This window comes from Myzus persicae, unplaced genomic scaffold, assembly GCF_001856785.1.
Source record: "Myzus persicae strain clone G006 unplaced genomic scaffold, MPER_G0061.0, whole genome shotgun sequence".
Taxonomy (NCBI): domain Eukaryota; kingdom Metazoa; phylum Arthropoda; class Insecta; order Hemiptera; family Aphididae; genus Myzus; species Myzus persicae.
Window position 1 is genome coordinate 762,111 of NW_019104244.1, and position 25,195 is coordinate 787,305.

The 25,195-nt window shown below is 34.7% G+C and overlaps 1 protein-coding gene across 3 annotated transcripts; it reads right to left on the reverse strand.

The window, feature by feature from the left end:
* Positions 1–6,896: 6,896 nt before the first annotated feature.
* On the reverse strand, positions 6,897–24,431 carry LOC111040404. 3 transcript variants are annotated; one of them, XM_022324324.1, is made up of 4 exons: positions 24,319–24,431; positions 11,284–11,640; positions 11,076–11,229; positions 6,897–8,714 (listed from the first exon to the last, which is right to left on the reverse strand). In XM_022324324.1, the coding sequence occupies exons 2-4, from the start codon at positions 11,553–11,555 to the stop codon at positions 8,316–8,318; spliced, it is 825 nt and encodes a 274-aa protein (XP_022180016.1). In that variant the 5' UTR covers positions 11,556–11,640; positions 24,319–24,431; the 3' UTR covers positions 6,897–8,315. The 3 variants fall into 3 exon arrangements, with proteins under 3 accessions (XP_022180016.1, XP_022180015.1, XP_022180014.1); XM_022324323.1 differs by adding an exon at positions 20,498–20,634 and having other exon boundaries at positions 11,076–11,640; positions 24,319–24,377; XM_022324322.1 differs by having other exon boundaries at positions 11,076–11,640.
* Between the last annotated feature and the right edge of the window lie 764 nt (positions 24,432–25,195).

Consider the following 25,195-nt stretch of genomic DNA (forward strand, 5'->3'; position numbering starts at 1 on the left):
ACGACAACAACAATAGCATTTTAAAAAATAACACACTTCAAAATTATAAAGTTACTTCAAAATTATTTTTTGTCTTGCCAGTGACATTTATTACATTTGGTTTGTGGTTAGCGGCAATAACAATATCCAGGGACATCGAGACCGTGCTGTGACCAATCGGATATATTGTAGTATATATATCGCGTTGAAATGGTTTTTTAATAACTTTTGACCCGAAATCGGACGTGAACAAAAGCATAGCATATATACGAATACAATCGATTCGGTACCACTTCCGTGGGTGAACCGTTTTTGTTGCAGTTAATTCTTTTATAGGTTCATATAATCCAACGTCGTTACCTGCTCATACAGGAAGACGCTCCAACCACTAAAGAATAATATTCAAACGAAAACTCGTCAAAAATTATTTTAATTGAAACGAGATAAAATCTTAACATTTGGTCGACCATACAGTTACCTAATGTCTATACTCTCTATTATTACATTATTATGTTCTTTTAAATCTTGTGTGTAATTTTCAGTATGAAATATAACTAAAAAAATGGCCGTTTATCAAAACTGGAGGTTTTGTACGATAACTCAGGACGAGAAAATATTATGCGTTTACAGATCGTATCGTTAACGGTTGTTACCGGAACGGATGGTAAAGAGACAGTCCATGTGGATTATTATTTTCAAAATATATACTCATAAATATTATTAATATAACACATAGATTATAGACACGGTATACATAATATACCCATACATCCTTTTTTAATCCGTAAAAACTCGCAACTAGCTTGTATAAAATATATTTGAACGGCGTCGGAGTTTGTTATTTGCTAATTTATATTCATATATTCTTCGGAACGCTTCAGGAGAGATTTCTCTACTTGTTTTAAAATTCGCTCAAACACGTCAAATGAAAAATGATTGCCGAACAAACAAATGTTTTTTTGTTTAATACTTTTGAGAATATTTGTGAGCGATGAATGTGAAACCACAAAGGGTTGGTTTGCTAGGACATTTTTCCTGTTATTATTCTACTCGACAGATGGAATAATATTTAAAAATTAAACCAATGATTATTACACCGTAGGTTTCTATACTTGCCGTCTAGTTTTGTGATGTTGTAATTTACGCTAAATGCTACCATTAGGATGTTTTTTTGAGGGAGGTAGGCAAAGCATTTTTTTTAAATTTCAAATGTTCATATTATTATTATTATATTGTATCCTATGATTTTTTGGAAAGAAAACGCCTACATTTTTAATCTTTTTCAATTGGACGAGGAAGAAGGTTTCTAATTAAAATTAGAATAAACAACACCGTGAATATATGATTAGGTGAAATTCGCTTAATTCCTGTTATGTAAATATTATTTCGGATAGTTTCCTATTCGGGTGACTATAGGTACTTATATACGCTCCCATACGACTTGTGTATGTGCATGTACCGTGTATGGCTTCAGCAAAGAAACTTTGGTTACTAAATCAAGATCTAATGTCAAAATTCCAGTGTTCATGTATATAATATGTGTTTTCTGTTACGAATCACATGAAAGTTTTACGAAGTTTGTACACATACGAATTTATTTGTGTATCTGTTCTCGACGTACAAATGTTATCTTTGAAGTGCGAGTCGTGATATGATAATAATATGACGAGTGAAACGCGAGCGTGTTTCTTCAGAACCACAAAATGGTTAATATTTTAAGGCGCATCAGAGACAATGAGCCTCGAAAGCCGCACATTACGTTCCCCTTAAAATCACATCCAGACAAATGGGATTTGACGAAAAGCGATATTTTTATCGTGTATAATCCAACTTCAGCATTGATTGGTTGGTTGATCTATGTGCAGATATATGCCGTAGATTAAGATGTAACACTATAAAAATAGACCAATGCAATCATCGGTCGCTAATTATTTGGATTTTATATGATTTCGGATTTGACTCACTATAGTGGTGTATGGTGACAAGAGGCGAGTCGATTTTTATCCCCCTCATACCATGAAGCTTCACCTGAAATGAGTAAAATCTAAATTAAAGACAATGAGCAATAAATGATTGCATTGGCGTTGCCACTACCTATATAATGTTATATTTTCATATATGAACTCTGAACGATCGATTCAATACATTTTTGAAGATAGCCATAGATGAGTGCCACATAAACGTCGTAAAACTTCACACACGATACCGTAATCTAAGATGAAAGTCTTATTCGTAGCCGACTGGTTGTCGGTTTCAGTTATTGTTCGTTGCTTTGCAATGACCGACGTCCACCAATATTTGCAACAACGACATTAAACGTGGCATCGCAGCTAAAAATATGATATGGAAAATCCCCTCTCGACAGACAGTAAACGATTCGGTCGGAATGAGTTATATAGTATTAATTATTATGACAGAAATAGATATACTAACATAGTAATATAATACTCGCGGTTCACTGCAGTGCTTATTGTTGCTATTAAAATATATAGGAACCCTATGATATGAAAAATAAAATGTGGACGAAATGTTCGGGTAGTGAATTTATGTGATGACGACGGCGCTATAATTCGGGTTCGAATAAGAAATTATGCTTTGAGGTCGCATCGGTGGAGATGGTGGTGGACTGGTTGAGGTGGTGGTGATGGTGATGTAGTTAAAGGTGGTGAGATTGCGAGGGAGCAGCAGCGGTGAATCGGCAGCATTGAGTTACCGACATAACCGTTTAGCAAACCGCTTTATACTGACCGTATATTAATATTATTATTATACCATAACCATAAAATATACGGTTACTATATGGTCGTTCAGGCCGGAATCGAGTTTCTTTGGTAAACTAAGCCACACAGGTTAGGTTAGGTACGCGTTTTCGACGTAAACTATGCGATCGCTGTCGGCACACCTTCTATACATTTAATATTATTACTTTAACGGAATAATAGTGATAATAATAAAATGAGTTTCAATTGTTATTATTATTTTTATTATTATCATTATTGTTGTTGTTAATGGCTCCTCGCCCGCGATTTTCAACCATTGAATATCAGCATTTTGGGTAAAGGGTACCTTCGTCGAATTCGCAAACGAAATCGCCAATCGATGGACTACCGTGCAGGCCTGAATCAAAGTCGACGTCGTCAGGGTATAATTTAATAATCTTTTTTAAGCAGCGTGCAGTGAATTAAATCGATCACTACTTTTGTTCAACAGGTCATACTTTACTCGCGATATTCCGGTGTAGATACTGTCACAATCGCACGTTAATTATTGTAATAATTCTGCAGGTTTCATATTATACTATAACAGTGTATGAAAACCAGAAAACGTATTATTTACGATTCGACGGATACACCACAAAGTTTCATAACCACATGGAGATGAAATTAGTGAATATTTTCCCGACAAGTGACATAATTGGTCCGATGAGTTGCTCCATGTGATATTATATCAACCCGACCGGTTTAGGAGTTTGAGCGTATATTAAAATGATTATAATATGAATTCGAATGACTGCGTATTAAACTCTTTAGATATGCCCTCATCTCGTAATTTTCTGGTATAGGAAGACAAGCCAAGATTGGAATGTTTTGTTTCTATTTGTTGTTGAAAAACGTGTGATAAATTCTTTTAAATCGTACGATAACTAGTTTTTAATTTATTAAAAATAATTTTATGACAGTTTGTTTTGTAAATATTCATATTATTTTAACCAGGTTAATTACTGTTTTTCTAAAAAACGGGATAATTTCTTATTGGCCACCATCTTGTAGTTGGTACAGGGGTCGCGTAATTCCTAATGTTTAAACGAGATGGTGAAAATAAATGTCTACGAAATTATTGAATTTTAACGAAATATAATAGAAAAAGAAAGTTATATTATTATTATTGTAAATAGCAAATCATAATTTATTATAATATAATGTAATAATAACAGATGGTCGATCCAATCTAAACCAACCAAAGATGTTCAAAATATGTTAAGAAAAAACAAAATGTTATTTTCCCATATTGACAGTTTGTAATCTGTATTTTATTGTCAACTTTGGTAATCGAGATGGACAGATGGCACTTTGTAGCCGTAGCTGACGGTGACAACAAAAATAATAAAAACAATATAGCAGTTTTGCTCATGACATATTATTAACAATTTTATTTCAGTAGGTTCATATTGTGTATAATTATTTCATTACTTCACCGTACAGCCAGAACCAATGATAAATGTGACATTCAATCTAAGTCGAGGTACATAGTACATAAGTCTGGACTCGATCGATTCGAAACAATCGAGGTGTTGTCGTCTGGTTGTCATATTATTAACTCATCTCGGACAAACGGTCATCTTGCCGCTCTGCTACCTACCGGCGAACATGCTAGGGTCTTCGTGTTAATGTCTCTTATACTCGACGGTTTCAGAAAATGCGGTTTTTTGATTAGTGGCCATCCCCTTCCACCTCGTTGTTTCGTTAACTGCGGACAGTCGACGATGATAATAACAGTTATATGGATTAGTGTTAACAGTCGTAGTCGTAGAATATAGTATTAGAAGTAGTAGTAACAGTATCGGTAAATAGTGGTGTACAATACAATATTGTTATTATTATTATTATTATTATTATTATTATTATAGTAGTCGGCAATTGTAGTGTATTGTATATTTGTATGGCACAGCAGTGAAGTCGGCGGCGGTACGAGCGGCGGGAAGGTTGATTAAATTTTCTGACGCGCTAGCTGCTGCAGTGGTTAGCGGGCCGGAAAACGGGTTGAAAAATTGAAATAGGAAATTGCCGTTGGTCTTGTTCACCCCACACTCCGTGTAACCGGTGAAGCAGGGTTTCCTCCATTGCTGACTATTTGCAGTAGTGTGGGTATATATTTACACGCTCACACACACACGAACACACACACACGCACGCACGCACGCGCACTCGCTCTTCCATTTCAAGGACCATCGATTCGGTTTATATACCGTTGGTGGATTTTTATTATTATTATAACTATTTTTTTTTGTTGTTGTTCCTTTTGTTTGATATTATTTTTATTTTCTGGAACGTTTAATTTTGACTCATGTACGTATATATATATATACATATAAAAAATAGGATTTATCAAGAAAAAAATGAGGACAACAAATGTGGCAGACATTTGCCCGAGTGAAAATAATGGAGACGACAAGGGTGGAACAGTTTGGATTTTTTTTTTTGATGATATACTCCAAAAGTACTCTGTGATTGAGTTGTAGTGTCATTGACTGATAGTAACGACCGGAGTGTGCGTTCGGTATATTACCAAATGCAAGTGATGACAGGTGCGTGACACCATAATTCTATTTACTTTCCTTCAAACACATAGTACATACAATTCATGTATGTCAAATTAATTCTGTACTTGTATTGTTTTATTATGAACGAGTCATAATAAAGTATTAATTTACATAACAGAGTAGTTAACAAAAAAGTACAAATAATAATTACCTAAACTACTAATCGACACATTTTATTAAAATATTTCCTACAGTAAGTAGTTCATTATTTGAAAAATCAAACGTAACTTTTATATTTTTGTATTGTTAGAAAATGTATATTTTTCTTTGAAAGGCCCAAAAGTATAAATAAAGCTTGACCTTACTTTACCTTTCCTATCATCTATATAAGTTGACAATATAAATCTTATTGCATTAATTTCAAACACTATTAGAGTCAGTTAAAAACTAAAATAGATTTGTTGTTAGTAAAAAATCATTAAAACATAATACGAAAAAAAATATTTTAACTTAGTACCTACATAGATCATTAAAAAACACGGTTGTTTAGGTTATTACATAATTATTATTAATATAATAGTTTATTGATATAGTTCAATCACTGTATGAAAGTAAAGTAACAACAAAATTAAAGACAATTAGGTACCTAATGCCAGAGAGCTTATTAGTTATTTGATATTAATAAATTAAAAATTTTATTGTTTCAATATAATAAAATTGAATATTTATATATATATGATGTATCATTTAGGTAATCATGATAAACGATGAAATTATTTTAATCAATTTTTTAATTTAGTTTGAATGAAATTAAAATAAGACTTATGAGCAGCACTAATTTATAATACTGTTATTCATGTATTTGTGTATTCAAATATTTAATATTTATGATACATATATATTTATGCTAATGCTCTAAGGGTTAATTTTGCTATAAATAATTTATTCATAGTCCTTGCTTAACCGTATAGTAGTAGTAGATTGTATATAATATTTTTTTTAATCTTAAATAATAAAAACTAGAATAGTAAAAATTTAAATTTTTGAGCTTAGACTTTTATTCTATCAGTATTGACATGATAAGTCAAATTTTAGTAAATAATACTACAAATTATAAGCATATGTTATATAAATTATGATATAATAGCCTAATTCTACGCGCATAGATATATAGATACTAGATAGATACTCATTACCAGAGTTACCAGAATCTCGAATATTTTAAGGTATAGACGTCAATTATTTTATTTTTTTTCAAATTCTTTTTAGTTATTTTCCCTAAACGCTAAAACGAATGGGGATTATTAAAAGTTACCATTTTTTGTGATGTTTTTATATTCAATAATAAAATATACACAATTTTTGAGACAGACAAAGTGTTTTTGATTCAAGAATAAACATTGTATGATCACTAGTCGGTTCTTTAGTGGGTTTAAAATCTCAAATGTCTGTCGAAAAGAACCTGTGGAGAGAATCGACAATATTTTAATTTAAAGGAGAATCAATGAAATGTGCCAAATGAAAATTATTCAAGCCATAAAATTGTATACGCAAAAATCGTGGATGAAAAATAATATTTTATTTTATTATATTCAATTAGAAAAATAAAATTAGTATTACATATTTTTAAAACATTATTATTTATCCATAAAAAACTATGAGACTGACATAATATTTAATTATATTATACACGATATTATGTAGTATTTGATACAATTAGTGCCGGGTCTATGGGGCAGAGCGTTCTCCTTGTCTTTGACGTGGTTCGTACAAAGTTACTTCAACATTTATTACATAAGATGAAAAAAGCCAAGAATTTATTAATTTGAAGAAGAAACGAACCGTAAGAAAAATAAAACAATATTAAACCTTCATGATTTAGTTACAGTAACTAACTGTACTGCAGTTGTATATTAATACTGTACCAACCTATACACAGTGTATTAATTTTTAAACATATTTATTACTGTATATATAACAGAGCAAAATAATATGCTAAGCATAAAAATATAACAAAAAAATGGACGAAGAATTAATTATGATGATGCAACAAACGATTTCGTTGCAAAGAAGAAGGCCTATGAAACAAGTTTTTAAAATTGGTTTTTCTGCTAGTTATTAATTTTTTTTTTATTAAATACCTCGAAACATCTTTTATGTTCATATTTTTATTTACAATACATCATTTTGTGCGTTTAATACACCAGACCAACATTGAAATTTTTTTTCAAAAAAAAAAAAAAATGAAAAAACGAAATTTTTTTCGTAAAGACAAATTTTCTATAAATTGAGAAAAATGCGGGCGTCACTATAATATGTCTTAGATCCGGCACCGGATTGTATATGTTTTCATCGGCGTCTATCTTACGTTGTATATAATAATTGTATTATAATATTTGGTGCACTACAAATTTCACTTAACAGATAAATCAATTAAATATAATATTTTATAATTTATTCATGTCGAGATGTATTGGTTTGCGGAATGAGTTGCTTAAGACATGAGCTGCTTTATGTTTTAGCTACGTTTTGTGAACGATGTACGTTATATACCATTGAGTTAGCCTTAACCACAGATTACATAAAACCATCTGGTACACTCCTTAGTCAACCAATGTAATGCTAAAAAATGTAAACAAATCAATATCTACTCTAAATCAGTATCACTACTAGTAGAGAAAAACGGTTATTATAAAAAATTATTGATTATTAATTACACGTCACTGATATTTGGTACTCGAGCCAAATTCCTAATAATTGTCATATTCTTTGGTACAATAATATTATAGTAAAGGGGGAGTTGTACAATAATTTATTCCTGATATGTGGTCTCCCACATGTCTCAGGTGGGCCCAGTTTTCTTTTTTGCGAGAAATAAAGAATAAGATATACGTGGTCCTACTGCGTTGAGGTAGGTTCGAGTTATCAGTAAACGCAGAAGTGCACCCTCTGGTTCTAAATGATTTTTGGTTAAATCTTCAGAGGTTATACGTAAAATGTTGACTGTAAAATATTATATGGTCGGTGATTGATTGTCGGACGAGTGGCGAAGCGTGGACTGCAACGAAAACGGCGACTAAGCGACGGTGGTGGCCGCCGGTGTGGTCTGGTCTACCTGTGAAGTGGCGGCCGCGGAAGTGCCGGTCATCAAGGAGGCCACGTTATCGGTGGAGGCCGCTGCCGGGACGGCCGGTGGTGTGGGCACTGGCGTGGTGGTGCGGTTGGTGGGCATGGTCGTACCGTAGTACTGGGTGGCCTGGTCCAAAGCGGTCTTGATGATGGCCGGAACGCAAGGGTTGGTGTCCCAGAATGCGGTGCTGCAGCCCAGCACGTCGAAACACGTGTACCGGATGGGTGTGTTGGATGGGGCGCAGCACGAAAGAATGGCCCACACGCACCTGGACGGTTCCTTGCCCTTCTCCGTGGCACCTGCCACGATGGTCACTTCTTCGACATCGTCGTCCGGATTCGGCCCCTGTGGGCACACAATTTGGTATAAGGTTCACACACCTGCACATGCGATTCATGGGTCGGGAGATCGGGATATGAATATGGATGACTGCTGCTGCAGGCCGGACGAGTGGCCAAAGTGGGCTATACACAGCGAGTTTCCTGTCCATATTGATTTTTTATAAAAAATACGTTTTCGGTAAAAACGGGTATGGTACACTGGCACAGGTTCGAGCGATCGTCCAGAATTTTGAAATGAAACTTTTTATCAAAAAATTTGTAACGAAATTATGATCATGACAAGAAATTTCCATATTAACCAAAAATGAATGAATAAAATATAAATCATATAAATCCGATTATGATTATTATTATTTGTCTATTTTGATATTTAATAATGATTGTGGGTCGTTTTTATATATATTTTAAGTCAATTAATTTATAATATTTATGTAATAATCAATGTTTATAATAATAATATTATAAATGAACCACCTATTTGAGAAACCATTTAAGTCAATAAAAGATAATTTGGAGAAAACAAGAAAAAACTGTTTTAGCGCTACCAGTGACAAATGGTTATTCCTTATTCATACTGATTATTTACAGTGATAATATTAAATATTTCTTTTTGCAAATATGTACACATGATCCATCTATCATTTGATAACACATTCCCTCAATATTTCAATTTGTGATATTTTGTGACTCGAATAGGTCGTTTCTCAAATAGGTGGTTCAAATATCGAAACGATTGCAGGCTATAATTATTTTATAACTTTATTTTAATACACCTAATGGTACAACATAAAATTTTTTGACAATAATTTGATTTTAATTTAAAATTTTAAAAACGTAGTGTCTAAAATTAATTTATAATGAAATGAGAGTAAACAAAATAAATAGAATACGTAACAAGAATCAAACGAATAAGTTATTTTTTGTATCACGAAGTTAAACCTAACATTTTAAAAGTTCATGAAAGTCCTTGCTGCTTGATTGTTCATGTTCATACCAGCTAGATATCACTACAAAATAATTTTCACTTTATACGCAAGTGCTTGCACACACACACACACACACACACATGGATTTTATTAATTTTTTTATGAAAACTCATCGTGGGGGTTTCGGAAACACCCAAAACTAAGACAGAGGCGTGGTCGCGTGTTTTTTTTTTAGTAGTTATTTCTTACTTCGGGCAATATATTTCAAGGAACACCCACCCAACCATCAGTAATATCGACACTCAGGTATTAGTGTTGAATCAGTTTAATTAAATATTATTTACATTTATTATTCATCGGGTATGTGTTAAATTTGTATTAATTTCACCGTGTATGTAATTTCGTTCATAAATTTAAGGTACATTTGGTATTACTCTTTATAAAATCGAGCTCTACGACTTATTCACTCCATACAACATTGAGTAACATCCCTAAAAATCACGATCAATGCACTACTTGGTAATTGGTCAAAACATTGAAGGACAAAAGCGTTATGTTGTAAGGATTATTCAAAGCGCTCGAATATGTGACATTTCTTAATTTCAGTTAAGCATGTCAGTTCAGCAAAGTATGTACAAATCAAATAGAATCTCGTCTATAAAGTATACAAATTATACAAAACCTTAAACCGGTTACGTTGATTTAAATAAATGTTGTCCTTTACTTCTCAGTCCTCTATTATGGTGATCTGCCATAAGATTGGATCGTATACTCAGATGCTTAGAGTAGTATTAGGTTCATATACTTTTCTTTTGATAGAACCTTTATATACGCTGCTTGACATTCTGTCTTTGGATACTATATGACCCTAGAACGCTAAAACCCTAAAACTGGACCATACTAAGATTTAAAATCCTCAAGCCATATTCTTTTATTTATGGAATTTTGCAAATTAATCAAAAGCTAGCACACAAGCTACGATAAGCTCATATATTTGTATGATAATAATGATAATAATAAGTAATTATATTTTAATAATCTCAATTCTGTGATCTGATGTTATTATGTTATTTTGTGCCTAGAGATAATTATTATCTAACTGGTTATTTATTTCTATTATAGTACATAGTATATATTAGTTTAATATACTATTGTCTAGTCATAAAGCCCACACCAATACTTATAAATTATATTGATTATTTACATATCAAACACACTTTTTGAAGATTAAAGTAGGAAACTTGACTACTATATTATTCCATGTAATCCTGTTAGTTAAAGTCAATTCGACCGTTTAAAAAAAACAAACTTGGAAAAAACACGTTTTAAAAGATAAAAACAGTTTTTTTTTTGGGGGGGGGGGTCAACAAACTCTGGGCCTTATAAACGCGTCTTTAGATGGTTAGGTATATCATATACGGATGACCACCGCTGCTTACGTCGTCGTCGATGCCGTCGTCTCCATCATCTCCGCCGTTGTCACCGTCCGCGGGTGTTGTCCCGTTGGCCGCTGGGGTCGTACAATTCGATTTGGTCTTGACAACGATCACCAGCACGTCGTTGGGCCGCTTGCCACCCCTCGGCGGCAGGTACCTGGTAGGGACATAATAATAAGGAATCACCCACGACAGATGCTGCAACTCGTACCTAGGGCGCGGTAACTGGTAACCCGTGCTCGCCAGCGGGCTGAAAGGCGGCGGTCGCTGTACAAGCTGGCTCGTGCCGGGCTGGAATTCGGTGGGGTTGAGCAGCACGAACTGGGACTGCTGCAGCGGCTGTTCGATGCCGTTCTGGAACAGCCTTGCGAAACCAGTGCGCAGCTCGTTGCTGAAAGAGGTGCTTGTCAGTCCGGCGTTGGAGTGCGCGCCTCGCATGGAAAGCATCGCACAGGCGGTGGCCAAGAACCATATAATCCACATTATGCCGCAGTTATTGCGATGACGAAGTTGGCGAAGGTGGTGTCCGTCCTGCTGTTGTACAACTTTCTCTGACTCTTGGCTGACTCTACAACGTACGACAATAGAAAACCCATTAAAAATGTGAATATAAAGAAATGTACTTAAGATTCAAGACGGTTTCGAGGCATCGGTTTTCGTATACAAGTTTTATACGTGTTGTTATATTGTGTACTGACGAAAGGAACTAATTATTTAGATCTACTGGTAAGATAAGCAGTGTTGGGTCTGCCTCCCCCTCTTGGCAGTTATATTATATTTGTAGTTGTAATAATATGAATTAATAATGATTATACATCTTTGATTTGATTGATTATAAAAATTCTACTATACTTTTAAATTGTTCATATTAGAAAAATAAGACCTAACATCCAATCCTGAATATTGGATTGATAAAATCAATATGAAAAATGTTGCCCTCTCCCTACAAAAAAAAAAATCCTAGATCCGCCACTTTACAAAGACAAATAGGTGTACCCTCCGCAGACTACATCAAACAAATTGGTGGTTGGTGGCTACTATTTATTGGGTAATCATAACATGATTTATTTATTGGGAAGCCACACATCTAAAACCGCGAGTAAGTATATATTGGCACTAGCTAAATAGTGTGGTAAACAAATAATAATTATTTCCTGGCATAGAACTTTCTGCGGTGGCGGGCGGAGCCACCTATAATCAGCTGGTGCATGTGGATTTAAATAAAAGTTCTATTATCGAACGTATGGATCGCTATTAAATTATTACAGTATTTTTTATAAATATTATTACCGTTCAAATACTTGAAAAATATTGTATTACCTGTACATACACATATGGAAGATTATTTTACTCGAAATAATAACACAATATGATTTATGACAGCACAGTATGAACCATGAAACCGTGCATCGCGTTACATACCACAAAAAGTCAAGGGATATTATTATCATGGTCTAACGCCACAATGTGTCGTCATAAATAGATCAGATTTGATGCGATCCAAACACACAGAGTTAATTAAAATTATATATTTCTAAAAATTATCACAAGCAACTTTTTAATATTTTATCACCACGCAAATAGCGAATTTGTACGAGTTTTGAAAAACGCTGACCTTCATTCGTGGGTAGGACTACTACGTATAAACGTTAGGATGATTCGTTTTTAGTTTGCGATGTAGTATCTCGGCGGAATATCAACAAGTGTTCTGGCTTAAGTCCTCCCTAATCTTGGTCCTGTCATTTTGAACACAGTCAGAAGAACAACGAGGAAAATTAATCGACAAACGTTGTAAACTTGTATTTATATATATATACACGGTTCAAGATGATGGGCCGGTGGAGTCGAAGGGTTTAAAAGCGCCTTACATCTAACACATTTTTTTTTAGTAGATGTCCCCATGTCAAACATAAGAAGATTTTTTCGATTCCAAAAACTGCTCAGAATTTCGCACTTTGTATACTTTAATTTGTTTGCCCGTCTGATGTGAGAAAAGAAAAGCCGCTTGGCCTATTCGCATTATTGCTATGACCGACAACGACATGACAAGCGTCGTCAAATTACACGTTGGGAAAAAAAATAATTGTCGTCCGAAATAAATCCCTCTACAAACTCGACTTAAACCCCGGACCACCACCTCCGCCACCACCATCATCTCCCCCACTACCACCACCATCACCGACAACTACAACCACCGTCACTGTCTTGTTGGCCGTTCTTAAAGGGTCAAGAAACTGTCGAAAGGTTTAACCCTTTAATCCTCGGGAATATTGTTTGCCGACTGTCCGGATCCGACAAGCATTGTACACACACACACACACGCACGCGTGCGTGCGTGCGCGCGTGCAAAACGGTAAAACGTCTTCGTTTGAGCCGAACAAAAGCGTCGCGCATCCGCGACAAGTGGCAACCGATATGGCACTCCGCTTTTGTCGCATGTTATAACGATATAATAATAACATAACAACGGCGATAGTTACGTCTCGTCGTCGTCACTCTTGGGTCTTTTGTGCGGGCAGCTTTGTACCGGGCGCTTATAATCTCCCGTAATATTATGTTTAGGCCCTTCGTTATCCTTTATGATATGCGCGTATCGCACCTGTAACACAAACAACGGCTTCCTTTCGTGTCGCCTTTCGATCGATCCGTCCGCGGTTTCTCAGAGACGAGCCTATATATAATATGTGTATACGCACCACGTTTTGACGGAAATACTACAACGCGACAAATCCTATAACAATAAGTAATAATAATAATATTACATTCATTAAGCGCGTCGGTCGAAAACGGCCGGCGGACCAGCACCCGGTCGCGTTTCATGTCGGCGTCATAACGCATAATATGTTACGTCGCAACACACTTACGACTTATCTGCCTACCCATACCTAGTGCAGGGGATTTCGGCGGGAAATCAATGCTAATGGCACGCCCGGGAATTCGGCGGACGTATTTTTTACACACTCGCGGGAAAACACCTCGTGATTTTTTTCCCGCTCGCCCACCGTTGCAGCAAGTGTCGAATAACGTCGGCGGCGGTGACAAATTGCCCGTAAACGCTCATCCCGTGTGTGCCACAGAACTCGGATCGAACCACGTCAACTGTCGTCCGCAATTACGGTGCAGTGATGTGTCGCTCGAGCGGTATATTGAGCGTAAAATCGGATTCAAAAGCGTTGTGCCTCCACACGCTCGGTCGTCCGTCGTTAATCATCCCGAACGGTCTGCCGCGATAAACGCCAACGATTGCACCACGTAGTGAACTCGGTTTACCGGGAACGCGACGTCAAAGTCATTAGACGTGACTTCTCGATCCTTCCACGAGATATTATTACCTATATACGCCTACTAAAATGGTCTCGGAAAACCCGGTACATGGCTGGTCGACGATCCATATTAGGTATATGGTTTGATTGCTGACGACGTTTCGACGAGCTGCTCGTACACATCCCGCCGTTATTTTGTCCAACATTTTGCTGTTTACGATCAGAAAAACATAATATTATGCGTGCCACGTGAATATAATATGTATAATAATTCATAAAATAGTATCGAGCCGCGAACACCTTGACTTCCGGTTCTGTGTAGAAAAATAAACGTCACTGTCCGCGTATACCCATATAATTTTAACCTCGAGAAATAAGAAAAACAATATTAGTAAGGAGGCAGAAAAAAAAATTCGATACCACGAAATATACCCTAAGTGTTTTTCTTTTTCACACTGTAGGTACTAACTGATACAACTAAAAAAACCAATTATTGTTCATACTACATTTTGTATTGATTGATTTCGATATTTCTGAATAGTGGGTTTTGTACTTAATAATAATTTATAATTTGACGTAAAATAAATCATTTTTTTTCTGATGCCATTTCGGGTAAGAGGACCTTATATAATTTCGAATCGTTTACTGCACACACCATCATTCGTTCATCTTCCAATTAATCCCATTTAGTTTGTTTTCCGAGCTTGCGTGAGTTTATTAAATTTATCGTTTGTACATGATATTATCGTAATAGTAATGCGTGTTGAAGTATTTTCTGTTTTATTCAGATAACTTGACGAACGTTTGTTTAATTCTGCCATCCAATTATCCAACAAAATGCTTGTAGGAAATCTCTTTGAACAAATTGAAAATGTCACGTTTTAATATTATACCTTGCAGTTTAATACTCGTTTATATTTATACGAAACGATTAATACAAATCTTTTGAACGGGTATACTTCAAATGAGCGACAGTTAAATGCAATAAAGACTGATAAAAGCTTATCGAAATAATTGTTCTTTGGTTTAAACGTAAAGACTGAACTGCAAAAATTAAAAATTAACACAACGCAATATGCGGATAGTTGTAAAATGAACGATTCGAGATTTTTCTCAAGTTTTTACGATCACTTATTTTTAAAGTAGGCAAATGGCGTTTGATCCTATCATTTAATATTAGTTTATCTTAATAACACCTTTGAATATAGTATGAATATAATATTGCGTACATAGGTCCATACGTACATTAGTTTATTCTTTATTATTTGTATTGTGAAAATACAAAGCTGGAAATAGTATGTAATATGTATGCATGTATAAATTGTGAATTGATTTTTACGTAGATAATTTATTTCCAAATACTGATATTGTTTTAATATTATTAATCTTTGACTCTCATAAATGATTAATACTATTCAATAGGGGAGGTTTTTTAATATAATAAATTGGCCGAATCAATAAGAAGATAGGACATTTTTTGTTTATCATTTTATAATAATATGTTAATTTTATACACGTGTATACCTCCCTATTACCGAATCATTTGAATGAGTGTAAAAATAAAACTTGCAATTTTCAATGATTATTTAATTTAATAATAGTATAATTATTTATCATAATTTCGGGAAGTCAACAGTAGTCTTTATAATTTATAATGATGATTGTTGAATGGTTTCAAGAGCATATTATTACCATTATATTATGGTATATACTATATACCACATAGCGTTGGATATCTTAAACGCCTAAATCGGTATCTTTATATGACTCTATTATTATGGTTTGGGTAAAATAAACTTTAGCTGGCGACGAGCCATCAAGGTCGTGTGACTAGAGTGGGGTATTCGTCGTCAAACACGATATGCGACAACGGCGGTGTAGGTGGGGGTGGGGTGGTTCGGCGGCGGCATATACTGTATAGACTTAAAATCCACCGAGAAATCCATACGACATTAAAGCCCCGGGAACGATCTAGTGCATAGTACACAACCATACAGTGTAAAAATACGCACACACATACACACAGACGCGCGTATATTGTAACTTATGTCTAATGGGTCTGGTGATTTTTGGCCCGAGAAAATGGGTGCCCAGTATAGTAATGCATCCCTGAACCCGACGGTATAGGAGAGCCGCCGCCGCCGCCGCCGCCGCCGCCGAGACGTGTACTGCGCTGTACGCTCTATGCCTCTGTTGTATAATTTGTCTAAAAGCTTTTTCGCCAAATTGAATCATGTGGAAGACGCGAGGAAAATCACGAAATACGTACGTACTTGCACCTACTTTTCTTCGCATAATATTATCATCTCTCCGGTCACCGACTCGACAGTCATCGTATTACAACACACATATTATGTGCGTATATTGTTTTAATGCGAATACACATGCCTACGTCATTTTATAGTAGTAACATGTATTAGTAGTATCTAGTAGTAGTAGTAGCAGTACTGAGAAACTTTTCATCTCATTTCTATGTCCCGGGATTACAAAAAAGTCGCAGTCTATAATATGAGGACACCTCACCCGCATGTGTTGGTCACCTTCTTACAAACGAATATTGTCGAATATATTTTGCGTTCAGCTGGACCTGCAATAGGCAGTTGATTGATTAACTAGTATTATTAGAGTGAACAGTCGACCAATATTATCAAATTTAAAAGTACAAAATATATTGATTTGTAAGCTTTTATTGATATTTTAATTTTAAACGAGTTATGAACATTTTAAAAATATGAAATAATAATAATTTACATTGTTGTCATTCTCTTTAAAATTAAAAATATCTTTAAAATTTATTAAAAATAAAATACTACGATAACAGCTGATCAGTTCATTTTAATGTCTAATAATATAGTAATAACACAAAATTGGTTCGGCTGAACTTTCTATGTTCCACATTCTTATAAGACGGAGACAACTCAATACTTCGAACCGATATGCATTCTCTCGACTGTCAGAAAAATGTAATGCCCCGGAAAAATACTGCTTTTGTTATTTTTTTTTTTTTTCAAAACGATGTGCGATATGCCAAATTATTTATACAGCCATATAGGCCACGCCACAGTGTTTTATAATAACACAATAGTTTTCAAATAACAGTTTTATTATTGATTTTCCTATATTCTCGATATTAATAGGTAGGTATAGGTATTAAAAAAGATAAAATGACGACCCTTCGCCGGGACACATTATCGTACTGCAAGCGATACACGCGCACACACACACATACACACATATATTTAAAATAATATATTTAATATTCATTAAAATATAGTGTTACGTACCCTCACACACTCGTATAATCGAACACTCCGATTATTCATACATTTCTCGTACTATGTCAAATGTATAGCAGCGTGACTGTATGATTTTTTTTTTATTTTCCACCCCGACAAACACGTTTTACAATGTATATTATATTATACGTGGCAGTGACAATAATTATTATTGCAACCGATCGGTGGCACCAACGCGCCCGGACAAACGTGCTCGGCCAATACTATAATATCATAATATAGTTTTTTATTATTACCTATGTAGTACCTATAACTGTGTGAAATAATAATAAATACACCAAATGATTTTCTTCTCCAGCTCAACCATTTTTTTTGTTTAATGTATTTGTATTTGTTTGTTTGCCAAAGTTCTTCCATACACTGTACGGAGTTGAAGGGATCACCAAAATAAATAATGGAATCCTCGGCAATACTCCAGTTGCATTACCTACTTTTCAGAATTAGAAGACTAGGTACGTTTGCTACTACTCATCTTTATTTTTTCTTTTCATCTCTCTATACTTCTTTGGATAACACGCGATGTCTTTTACTTGTTATATTACTTATATATGTTATTATATTGTTATCTATATATTGCTATAAACGACACACTCACACACGAACAACGCGATACGCCAGTTGGCGGTTACATTTTTATTTTATATTGCTTGAGCCGATCTTGTTGTTATTGTTTATTACTTACTGTCATTGTTTATTTGTTTATTTAATATTCTTAATGAACCATTTTGTTTTCTAAAAAATTTTTATGGCATGATGATTGGCACGATTGACAAATATTTAAACTTAAACAAAAGTATGTCGAAGGTCGAAAACTTAATGCAATTTAAAACCGATGTGGCAAAATCGTTTCGCGGTGGCCCAAAACCGTCCAAACAGCTTAATTTGTTTCGCAAAATGGTAATGATTACCCATGCACCGTTCGCCGTACTTTCGATAATTTATCATGGCATTAACTTTGTTCCAAACACATTTCCGTTGATAATCGGTATACTCGCGAAGGAATACTGCAAATTTTGCTCGTGCAAAACTATTCCGCCACCGAAAGCTAATCGAATCGTCTACAAACTCATATTAAGTTATGAAAAATGCGGAAGTTTTAAATTATATTTTATTAAATGACTAATCGTTATATTAGATAATGTCAATATGGATGAATACGAAATAACTATTGACAAATTTCCATAAGGAATTTCACGGAAAACCTGCCGCAGCTGTTTGCCATAACGTAAAAAGTATGTTGTTCTATTTTAATATACTATACCTACTGTTATTATTGTGATATTATTATTGTTATAATTATAAGTATAACTATACGTCGTACAAGAAAAAAATAAAATAAAATACCGGAATACTTTTAATTTAGTTAGGTCTTTTTCACTCATACGAGAAATTAAAACTAGGTGTTCAACGAAATGTGTAAGAATTCGATTTACAACATCGTTTTAAAAACGATTGCATGAATACAAAACAAATAATATATATTTTCTGGCGTTGAAAACTACACGTTTGATTACATATCTATATTATTATGTACTACATTTTAAGAGGAATGTATGTTATATGTTTTCGGAACGGCTTATACTGTTTTTGTGTATGCCTTTGTTCATTTTTTTCTTATCTATTTAATGGCTTACGTAAAAAAAATTACGCTTGGATGCATTGACAATGAATTCGTAATATTATATTTTGCATGTATATTGCACTGCATAAGAGTAAAAGAAGAAACAGTTTAACCGTATGCGGACCATGATTGTGAATGCGGTACCCAGGACGGTGGGAATTTCTTCGTCTAAAAACCATGACCGATATTTCGCGGGTTTTCGAGACGATCGAATAGGTACTATCAATATTATAATATTATACCTGGACGGTGATATTGTCACACGATAATTATCGCTCACGGTTGTTTGGCCCGGACTTGGCGATCGACACAATTATTACATTTTCACGCGCATCTGTTGGTCTCTCGTGGTTCGCGAAAGATCGAGATCACGGTCGTGGCCAATTCACACGCGGCGTGCTGTGAGGGCGCTCACCATGACGGCGAGTAGTCGTCCTTGCCGGCGTGTCTGACAGCCAAACCGTGAAGATGCCTGCAACTTGCAAGACCCGTGCGTGCGTGTCCATGGCCGGGTAGTAAGTTTTGGGGGGGGGGGGAGGGACAGTGAGCGAGCAGGGGGAAGAAAGACGAATTCAATTAACCTAATGTTGAGCAACAACAACAGCAACAATAATATATTGTTTCGCCGCTACGGCGGCACCACGAACCATTTACCGATCCTTAAAATATATATAGTTAGGTACCGGCAGGTTAAGCGGAAATCTCTCGACCTTTTTATGGATTACTTTACATTTTGCAGCTTCCTATATCTACATAATCTTTATACATATTTTATTCACATTAATTTTCTCAGAAATACATTATCAACGAGGTATTTAAAGGGTGATACTAAAAAAAAAACTATTTTCTTCACATAGTTTCCTACAACGACGACATTATATTATAGACTGCGCTTTCGTGCATTGATTATAAAACTATCGTCAATTGAAAATAATAAACGTAAGCATGAAATAAAAACGTATCAGATGATGGATAATATGTGCCTTTTATAATATTAGGTATTTATATAAAAATGAAAATCACGAATTTTGTGATAAAGAGTTGTTATTTGCAAGGTCGACTTTTGACTTTTAATTCATATTGAACGAGCGGCAGGTGGTAGTATGTCTATACATAATGGATCGAGATCGAGGAAACCTGCGACTAGGAAAATTGTTTATCGACCGCTGCCCCCGTTAAGTACCTCGTTAATAGTATCCTCCTCAGAACATTTATACATACATACATAATATTATATAACCTAACCTATGTGTATTGTATACACCTATATACTTGATATGTATCTCTGGGGAACACCTTCGCCGACCGATATATTGACTAGTAAAATTGCAGGTTTCAGTGGTTGGCTGTTTGTCTGTCGGATCCCCAGGGATGACAGGTGTCTGTGCAACATAAGTAATAAAAAAAATAATAATAAAAGTTCTACTACCGGAGCTAAAGGCACACTGGATGTCATTACATCGCTAGACTGAAACATTGAAATGATGCGTTGATCGCGTTTTCAAAAGTTAAAAAAAGACCAGTAACCTAAAATGACATAACCAAAAAAATGTTTAAAAAATCACAATTTTAGCAATTTATATAGCTTTTTCTGTAAAATTATTGATTCTTGATCAAACAATCTCCTCGATCGTTGTCTAAAGAAACGGTTTGTGGCTAGCGTGCACTGCAACGTACAATTTCTGTAGGTACCTATACAAATATGGCTCATCGTTAAAAAATTAATTCACCAAGTGCATTAAAGAAGATATTGGTGTGACGAAAGAAATGGAATTCCGACGACTAAATTGCAGTGGCCCGTCAGCAATAACATTGTAATATGGATAGGGGTTGGTGATTAGTATTAACCTATATTCGTATTCGTCATATTGTATTATATTGTTATATATAGGTAATATTATGTCGGGGTTGGAATAAGTAGAGAAACATCGAGAAATCGAGCAGCCGACGATATGCGCTGCGTTCGTTATTGCAGCCTGCGAGGATCAAAAAAAGATAACGTGGAGTTGTTGGAAGTTTTTTGCCCCAATCTAGATAGGGAACGATAGTGGGTTACCTTATAATATATTATATCTGATAGGTAGTGCAGAAGTTCGTTTACGCTGTGGTGGAGGGGGGGGGGCGTGGAGATTAACAAAAAGTAAGTGCGCAGCAACGGTTGTGTATACGTATATACGCCCTACGAAAGCCAATAAGGGCAAAACGATTGCGAGAAAAACGATTTCCCGACACGTACTAACGAAACACAAACCGTTTCAACTATCGGACGGATCTTCGCTCGTCTCCGTTGTCTCCGGTCTGAGATATCAATCAGACTTCAACGCAGTATATGTACCGCGGGTCGGCCCGGTGGCAGACGCGGCATCCGGTTATCCCCGTAACGACCGGCTAGGCCAATTACCGGACATAAAAAATATTTGCAGTTTCGAATCCGGTTAAATTATTTATCGCCCGACGTCGGCGGCGGTGGGTCAGGGGTGTCGGGGTGCTGGTGCAGGAGAGACGCGCACGCACGCCGAATAAATTCGCGTCCGATGGGCCGCGGGCGTGCACGTTATATTATTATTATTATTATTATTATTGCGGCGGTCTTCTCGGGGACTCGAAAAATATAAAACTAAAATATATACACTGGTATAATTTACGATCGGCGGGGCAGAGGGCTTGGAAATTTCTCACGCCACTGTAAAATATTAACCATATAGTCTCTCTCTCTCTCTCCCACACACACACACACACACACACACACTCACTCATCCACTCTCTCTCAGTCTCTCTCTCTTTGTAGACCGCATGAATTATGAAAACGTCCAGCGTTATGAAACAATACGTTATATATTATGTTCGGCTGCTTCGAACCGACGGGAGGTATAAAATTTGTTAAATCGCAAGCACATTTTTATTTGAAATAATAATAATATAATATAAATTCGCTATGGTGGCCGTCATAGCAGCGCCGTATTATTAAACCATGTTTGTATATACACGCTGTATATCAGGCCGATATAGACGACTGATTCACATTTAAAATTTCATATATTTTATTCTTATGCGAAAGTGCAAATTATATTAATTGCATTTATATAGATACACACGACGAAACATGTGTTTGATTTGGTTCAGGGTTGAGAATTTCATCACAGTGTGCTTTGTGTTATGTTAGTGTATGAACATTAAATTTAATTAATTAATCAAACAAATATAAGACTTAGTTATATACTATTAATTACCTTAATGATCTTAAAATATATTTTACAACGGATTTTATTAAAAATCAAATGATCAAAATAAAGAGTTACAACTTACAATTAAACGATGGTAATACATTTAAATTTAGTTAGAACCTCAGTATAGTAATAACTAATAAGTATAGATGTAATGAACATTTTAAAATTAATATTACAATCTGTAATTCAGTCAGTTCTGCCTGTTTTTACGCAAACTACTTGGTTTGTGTAAAATAGTTTTAAAAAAATGTTTCGCGATGCGAAAATATTTGACTTTAACATTGGAGTTTGAATAAAACTATCGTTGACTGCTAATTCAGTGTCTAATTACATAAAGATTTTTTTAATAAAACTCACTATGCGAGTCCACCATAAGTCTGGTTATTATTTTTTCTATTCAATTTTAATTTTTTTTCTCCTTTTGTAGAAAAGGATTGTTGTGTACTTATAAACTCATATTAAAATTAGAGATTCAAACTTCGGCGAGTCAACATTTTTTTCCGACGATCATTTAGAAATAAATCACTTTACAGAATATCTCAAGCATGACCAGTCATTATAATTATATTACTGTGCAGATTTGAGAAAATGTCATATTCGTGATGTAGGTATCGATGAACTCAATTAATCCCCAATTTATAGAACTTAACTGAAAAATAGTAACACCACATCAGCCAATGGTTATTTAGCTTCTATCTTTCGATATTTTAGGATAGCCGTTAACATATTTGTCAGAAACGTGCTTGGTATTTTTATCTTTTGAGAAACGAATCGATTGTTCTTATGAATTTGTAATTATATTTAAAATTTAAAAATATTCATGTTTGCTGGTAATTACAATAATTATATTTTGGATTTAGTTTCACGAAAAATGTTTGTAATTTAATTTCACTGTCACAGTTCCTGAGTTTACCTTCAATTACTTATTGTGTAACGAATTACACACCTACTTATTATTCATTTTATGCTACTATAAATTATTCTGTAAATTACTTACTTTTATAATTAACAGAAAAAAATACCGTTTTTGTTTACTTTCAATTAAACTAGATGTTATAAATTTATAAATTAAACTGTTTACTCGGTAAAGAAAAAAATGTTTATAGAGAGACAACTATTTGGTTCTTAAATAAAACGTGAATTGTATACCAGCATTATTAAAAAATATAATTTTAATTCTAACAAAAAATAATATTTATTTTTAAAAATGTATTTTTTTTAGTTTGATTGATCAAAAACTTCTGTTTTTAACGCAGCTATAAACCTTGCCTAACTTTTTAATTCAAAAACTTTTATAAACAGTTTTAATACATTATACAAAAAATATATATATTCTGAATAAAGTATAACAGAATAAAAATAAAAACATAATACGTATAACGTATAACAGTTGAATAAATTATAAATCATAAGAGGTATACATTTTCTGATAGTATCGGGATACTTTCCTGGGACTGTTTGATCTGGTTTAATATTACACAATCAAAACAATTCAAACGCTGGTTTTATATTCTATGTAATGTTAGATATTTAAAATTGATCAGAACATGTTTTGCGTCCATACTCGAAAGTCAAAACACTATAACTACTTTTCAATCTATTTTACGATTTGATTTTACAACAGAGATTGAATACTGATAATCTGTAAATCGATAGAAATTTGACCTCACAGCAATAACAAACACATATTTTATTCGTTATACCGACATATGTGCTCGTAATTTAGGGAAAACAGCATACTGCACTGTCTACTAAGAACGACAATATGAGAACAATAGCGAAAAAAATAGTGTGCCTGGCAATAATTTTAATACAATTTAACATAAGAGTGTTACTCACGTTTATATCGACGGAATTCTTGGGCGACACACAGACACTTTAAGCACAAATAACGTACTGACCGATGGTTGAAAAAAAACGAGGCACGTCCCGGTTTCCCAGGTACTGCCGATTGCCCTTGAATGTCTGCAGTGGACCATACACCGTGGTGAATCGGGTCTTCGAGTTTCCGGGGGTCATTAATGATAATAACAATAATATAATATGTCCTCAATGAGAAAACAAAAATTAATCATGCCGCGAAAAAGTTCCGATCATGGTAGGGTGACAAATTCCGGCTGTATATATATGGTAACGGGATTATCGTCGGATATGGCGCATGACAAATCGCGGGGTTCATTATCATTAGATCTGTGCGCCTTTTTTTTACCATTATTATTATAATCTATTAATGCGGAAAATTTTTAATACAATTAGCCGGTACGCGTGATGTCGCTCGAGATTAAAAACGTTTTGCGAGAAGGTCGGCGGTGGCGGTAGCTTTTAAGTTTTTGCCGTGAACGATAATTCATACATGCCTAATATAATTATGCGGACTACGATGGTAGTAAGTCCACGCGGTTCCGCCGTACATTTAGGTACCAGAATATGTAAGACAACTTACTCTTAGTCGACTTTTATAATAAAATAATAATTCAAGCTATATATTTATGTATAATAAATGATCATCACTGCGATTTTCTACTCGAAGAATATTTCGGATGGAAATATAAACGTCGGAATGATACTCTGGGATACTATTAGAATGCGCCCTTCTACCCCACATCCTCACACTCAAACACACACACACACACACACACACACACACACACACACACACACACACACACACACACACACACACACACACTTAAATATATTATTGTACGCGTACATA